The 6438-nt window shown below is 23.8% G+C and overlaps 1 protein-coding gene across 2 annotated transcripts; it reads left to right on the forward strand.

The window, feature by feature from the left end:
* The first annotated feature begins 241 nt into the window (after positions 1-241).
* LOC122711141 lies at positions 242-4340 on the forward strand. Of its 2 annotated transcripts, XM_043929618.1 has the most exons (11): positions 242-487; positions 915-977; positions 1329-1457; positions 1532-1666; positions 1724-1881; positions 2161-2226; positions 2519-2669; positions 2742-2945; positions 3040-3667; positions 3745-4021; positions 4108-4340. In XM_043929618.1, exons 1-11 carry the CDS (start codon positions 413-415, stop codon positions 4241-4243), a joined length of 2022 nt encoding a protein of 673 aa, XP_043785553.1. In that variant the 5' UTR covers positions 242-412; the 3' UTR covers positions 4244-4340. The 2 variants fall into 2 exon arrangements, with proteins under 2 accessions (XP_043785553.1, XP_043785555.1); XM_043929620.1 differs by lacking the exon at positions 2161-2226 and having other exon boundaries at positions 243-487.
* Positions 4341-6438: the final 2098 nt, after the last annotated feature.

The following is a 6438-nucleotide window of genomic DNA, read 5'->3' on the forward strand; positions in this document are numbered from 1 at the left end:
CTTAAGTGAATTATTGTAACAATCTAAAAATAAATTATATATAAAATATACTTTTTGTCTTAAAATATAATTCAAATATTCATAGCTATATTTATTCGTATCTTCTTATTATACTTGCCTGTATCAAAGAAAAATCTTAAACAAAATAATTTGCTCGTTATATAAAATTTTAAAAATACTTCTTTTATTATTTATTATATAAAAATATAAAGTGATTAGACTAATAATTTTTTAAAAAATTTTATATTATTTTTATTGCATATTAAAAAAAAATAGTTTATAAATGCCCTTGACCGTTTTAACGCGGACGGAACTGTTAGTTGCTCTAACATTCAACATGGCCACCTGATATGTAGCAGACGATACAGGTGGTATGAAAAATTGTAAATAAAATTCAGTTTTACTTTTAATTATGAGTGGACGTGTGCAGAAAGAAAGTGGCGATGAGTCTGATCGTATTGACGATGCAGTGGATCCTAGAGTGCAGGTAAACCAATGTATTCTTGTAAGAATAATTTATAGGCTTCTAAACCTAGCTACTTGTGATATTGACATTTCCACGTTGCCTTAAGTAAGTAAAGTAAAACACTTAAATAAATTATCTTATTTTTTATAAAAATTATATCTTACTTATTCAGATGCTTGATATTTACATATTTACTATTAAAAATTTGATATTTTTTTGTATGTATACATTTTTTTTTTATATTGTAAAATAGTTATATTTTTGTTTAATTTTTGATTATTCATTTTTTATAAGAGATTTTAAATCAATTCTTTTCATTAATTCAAAAATTAATATTATATATTTTTAATATTTTATTATATATTATATACAATATTTTTTAATTATAATTTGTATTAAAAATTTTATTATATTTACAATACAATTTCATAAAAAAATATTATTTTAGATTGAACTTGAAAGATTAAATACTGCTACTGATGATATTAACAAACTTGAAGTTGATTTGGATGTAAGTATAATTATCAAAGTTTATATATTGTTATAGATTTTATATTTTTTATACAAATAATTTTTTTCATTGTAATGAATTAAAATAACTATCTCTCTCTTTGGAGGACTAAATTAGTAGTAAGTTTTGAAACTGGGTATGATTACATTTCATTGAGGTGATTGCTATAAAGTGTACGAGTAAATGGATAATGGCTTCAAAGATCATCTTATGGTCATTTATAACATGGTCTAAAGAAACACTTTATGATTTGAAATTCTATGTCTATCCAATTTGTTAAAGTGAATAAAAATGTTTAAAAATATGAACTATATTTCAGTGATTGATTATTCAATAGACTTTTATTTTCAGGAAGCAAGAGCAACTTTTAGGGAATTACTTTGTGAATCTACATTAAAAATTGATAGCTTAGCTAAGAAACTTGGTACATGTATTGATAAATCTAGGCCATATTATGATGCTAGATTTAAAGCAAAAGAAGTAAGAATTATTTTCAATTAATGTATTTATACATCTTATATTTGTTAAATTAATATATTCATATATATTTCAAGGCTTTACATGAAACACAAAAGGCTGCAATTAGATTTGAAAGAGCAAATAGTCAGCATGCAGCAGCAAAAGAAATGGTTTATTTAGCTGAAGAAGGATTAAGAACAGAAGGAAGATGTTTTGATCATGCTTGGCAGGTAATTTTCACATTATATAAAATTCTTATTGGAAATTAATGATGAAATTTTTTATAGGAAATGTTAAATCATGCAACTGCCAGAGTTAATGAATCTGAGCATGAGCGAGCTTTATCAGAAGCAGAACACAGACACACTACTGCACTATATCATAAAGCAGAACATGAAGTTCAAAGATTACAACGTGAATTAAAACGTGCAATTGCTAAATCTAGGTGTGTAGTTAATGTGTATTTATTAGAACTTAGTAATATTGAATGATTTTTTAGTTTATTTAATAATGCATGGAATGTATTGCATTTATTTGATATAATATATACTTAAATTTTAGAATCTAATTTTAGAATTTTCTTGCTCCATGATTTTAACATTTTTATTTATTTTCTTCCTATATCAATATTAATAATTTATGTTTTTATTCTTATTCTATGTTATGTTAATTTTATATAGATATTAGAATATTTATGTCTTTTGGTTTATATTCATGTTGGCAGTATGGGTGCACGTCGCAGCTTGCTTCTGATAAACAGTATCGCCTACAGGCACAACTTGCTCATGTTGTAAGTAGGATAGAAATTATTTTTTTATTTTTTTATACAATATTTATTTTATGTGTCTGCTATTCATAAATCCCCTTTTGACAATTTATTTTCTAATTTATTATCCCATTCTTGCACGAATTATATTCTTATAAAATATTTCATAGACAAAATTTTGTTTTATTAATTAAAGCTTTGTATGATATTTATTTTACAGCATTTAATTAAAAATGAATTAAAAATGAATAAAAATAGCAAGTTTTTTTGAAATGTAATATAAATTTTATTAATCTTTAAATAATTTATTATATAGGCCATATTACGAAATGAAAGCGCATTTTAATCAAATGTTGGAAGAACAAAAATTAAGAGTAAGTGCATTAGAAAGATCAGTTGGTGAAGCTAAAATGACTTATGCAGAAGCACTCAGAAATTTAGAAAAAATCAGCGATGAAATTCACAGGGTATAATTGCTTTTTATTATTTAAAATCAGAATATTCTTAGACTGAAATAAAATATTATTTCTTACTTACAGACTAGAAAATATGATGGAGCGGATGATTTTGATAAATCCTCGAGAGATAACATTGACCAACAATCTTCTTTACAACCCAATACAACAACTTCAACTGATTCTAGTGTTACTGGATCACCCGATAGTACAGATTATACTAGTGATGAATACTTGCGCCTTCCTGATAAGATGAGTCCTAATATGCAATGTCCTGTGCCTACAAGAGTAATTATATTTTATGATATCAATAAAATACATCAAATGATTTTTTTTAAATATATTAATTATATTAATTTTTATATATATTTTTTATATTCAGATCGATAGAGAGCCTTCTTCTGAGTATTTGGGCCTAAGCAATTTGAATCTTTCATCCACAGAACCTCGAAAATATATAAAGCGAGACCGTCCAAAAAGCATTGCAGCAACTGATACAAAACATATCATAACGCTAAATCAAACAAGTTCTTCAACTTCAAGATTATCAGATTTATCAAATATTCTTTCTCCTATAGAAAAACGAGTAAAAATACAAACACCAATAGATACAAAAAATACTAATACTACAGTACAAAATGGAGAGGAATGGACAGAAATTAGTTTAAATAATTCTCCAGACGAAATATATTACAATAATGAAGTATATTCCGACGATGAAGATCAAATTCCTTACAAACCATTACCAATGGACTTAAGTCCGGAAAGTAATAATCCACCTAATGGTGCAAATATTGAATCATTCAATGAATTATCTAGTCGAAAAAAATTAGTAACTCAAAAATCATTACCTACTATGCCAAAAGGAAATGAAATTAGTTTAAGCAATGAAAAGAAAATAGAAGTAACAAGAAGTCCATCAATAAAAAATAAAAGTAAACTTGATACTAGTTTAACTAATTGGATAACCAGAAGTTCTGCTGGTAGTGAAGCTAGCGGAGGCAGTTCAGGTAAATATATTCAGTTATACATTTTTTAAAATATAATATATTGTATATAAATATCATTTTTTTTTAAATCGTTGTAGCTAATTCGAGTAGAAGACAATCTCTTGATATGTTATGGAGCGCTGGTACAGGAGAAAAAGTAAAAGAATTTCTCAATCATGGAATGATGATATTGAACATATCTAGCCTTACAGATCGACGTTCTAATGAACCAAAGATAGTAGATAGGGATAAGGAAAAATGTGAAAAATCCGAAAAAGTAGAAGGAAAAGGAAAAAAAGTTCCTAGTCCATTGGAAAAAACAATGACTTATCTTAATGCTGATGAAGAAACATCCGATAGTGAAAGTTTAGCAAGGTATATATTTTTTTATAAATATCTTATTATATGAATTACATTATCTCTTCTTCATTAATCCAATTATATAAAAATTTTACAATTAGTGTGGAAATGTTAACGGAGGATCAGATTTCTTCACTTATGATGGAACCTGACATGAATCAAGTATGTCAAGAAATTTTAGGAACACCTTTAGTTGAAGTGTGTCCATTATTGCAACAATTGCAACAACAACAATAGCATTACTTTTCTTGACATTATTGATTTAATCGAGTCGAAATAAAAAAATAATAGAAAATGTTCAGAAACTATAATTAAAAAGACGAATTAAGGGATAGCTTTATTTATTATTAAAATTAGTGCAATTAGTTCCTGCACTTTTATTATATGTATATGATAGAAACAGAAGATTTAATTTTCGAGCATGGATCTTTTTTTCCTATTTTAAAGAATCATCGTGATTTGAATCGCTTCATTAAATTGTTATATATAACAATTGCATGTCATTTGAATAATGCATAATTTGTAAATATGATAAACATTCATAAAGATTTTAAAGCATATATTAATATTTAATTTTTATTATTGATGTGACTATCATATTGAATTTATTTATATATAATATTTAATATGTCTTATCAAAATTTAATCACTAAAAAGATGACATTTAGAGAATTTTTAATAATTATATATTTTTAATAATTATACATAAAAATTATTTTTTTGTTCATTTCGCTCATATAAATATGTTGATGTACCTGTAAAATAATAATAAGAGAAAAAAAAGAGAAATGAAGAAAGTAAAATTTCTCATGAAGTTTTTAGATCAAAGATCCATCGATTAGAAAATCTTTTGTCTCTCTACGTTAAGAGTACAACTGTATAAGCAATTCATTTTTTATATTGCTGAATATGCAAGAGCAAATGTGAGTTGAAAATTAAGATATAATAATTATAATCTCCTTCAAAGTGCTAAGTAGAATTTATTAGGTAAGAGGATATGATTCTAAATAGAAAATTGACGGCTTTGATAAGCATGATATTCCAGATACCTAAGCTTTAATATAATTGTAATAATGTTCATCTACCAAAGCTCAGCAGAACATTTTTAAAGAATTTTTCTTTAATTCTGATAATGAAGTATATAATATTTATTACTATGTACCTTATAGTTAACAAAATATGTAAATCATAATTAATATATTTGAATAATTGGATCATGCATTTAGACAATCTAACTATGAATCAGTTTTAATATCTATTATTTAATTATTAATTAGTAAATATCTAAATATAATTTGTAAATTTATTTTATAAAAATTAAGATTAATTCCAAATTTCTCCTATTATATATACAATTAGATATGCAATTAGAAATTTAATATTTAGAAAAGTTGGATTGTTTAATTGCATTAAAAAGTAGTTTATAAAAAATGCATGCCATTTAAAAAAGAGTAATATATACAAATATGTATATGTATATATATACATGTATGTATGTACATATATATATATATATATATATATACATATACATATGCAGATATTATTTATTTTTATTGCATAATTTTCTGTAAACAGTATTTGTTAATACTATATTAAATAAGATTAACAAATTTTTCTATGAACAAATAAAATAAAATGAGGTCAAATAGATGACCTTATTACATGCAGAATACCAAAGATAAATAAAATACAATTTAAGATAAACAAATAAGTGCAATATAAATTTTTGATAGTAATTTAATCAGATCATTTCTTTTTTAATCTTACAAAATTTAAAAATAAGAATATGATAAATTCATATTAATTGAAAGTTTCTATTCTACTACTATCATGACATTATATAATTTGTGTGTATATATATATAGATTGTAAAAAAATGTATACCTTTTAATGACAAATATTTTTCGAAAATAATTATTTTTGAATATTTCTTTTGAAAAATTTGATAAAACATTTAGTTCTTTACAAAAGAATAAACTGAAAGATATATTAATTCTTATTTATTTTATTGTAATATAGTTATAATTATATAATTTTATATAAATTGAATTATTAAATTATGCAAAATTCTTTAATAAGTACGCTCGTGCACATAAAATGTGTTACAAATAAACTATTATATATTTGAAATTTGAAACCAAATTGCCGTCGAAACTTATATTGTTATCTTGCAAGTTAAAAATGATCATGCTCCTAAATATTTTATTAGATATTTTTTTGCCTAAAATTTAACGATAATAATGTTGCATATAATGCAAGCGTGTAACTATTAATAGTAATTGTAAATATATAACATTGTATATGTAATTGTAACTATGTATATATATTATCATCTTCATTAAAATACGGTTGCAGAAATACATAATTAATGACAAATATATTACCTATGTTTATGTTCTTCGTATCTTCTACTTCATTTTTAACATTTT

This window comes from Apis laboriosa, unplaced genomic scaffold (genome assembly GCF_014066325.1).
Source record: "Apis laboriosa isolate Shangri-la unplaced genomic scaffold, ASM1406632v1 scaffold16_cov148, whole genome shotgun sequence".
Lineage (NCBI taxonomy): Eukaryota > Metazoa > Arthropoda > Insecta > Hymenoptera > Apidae > Apis > Apis laboriosa.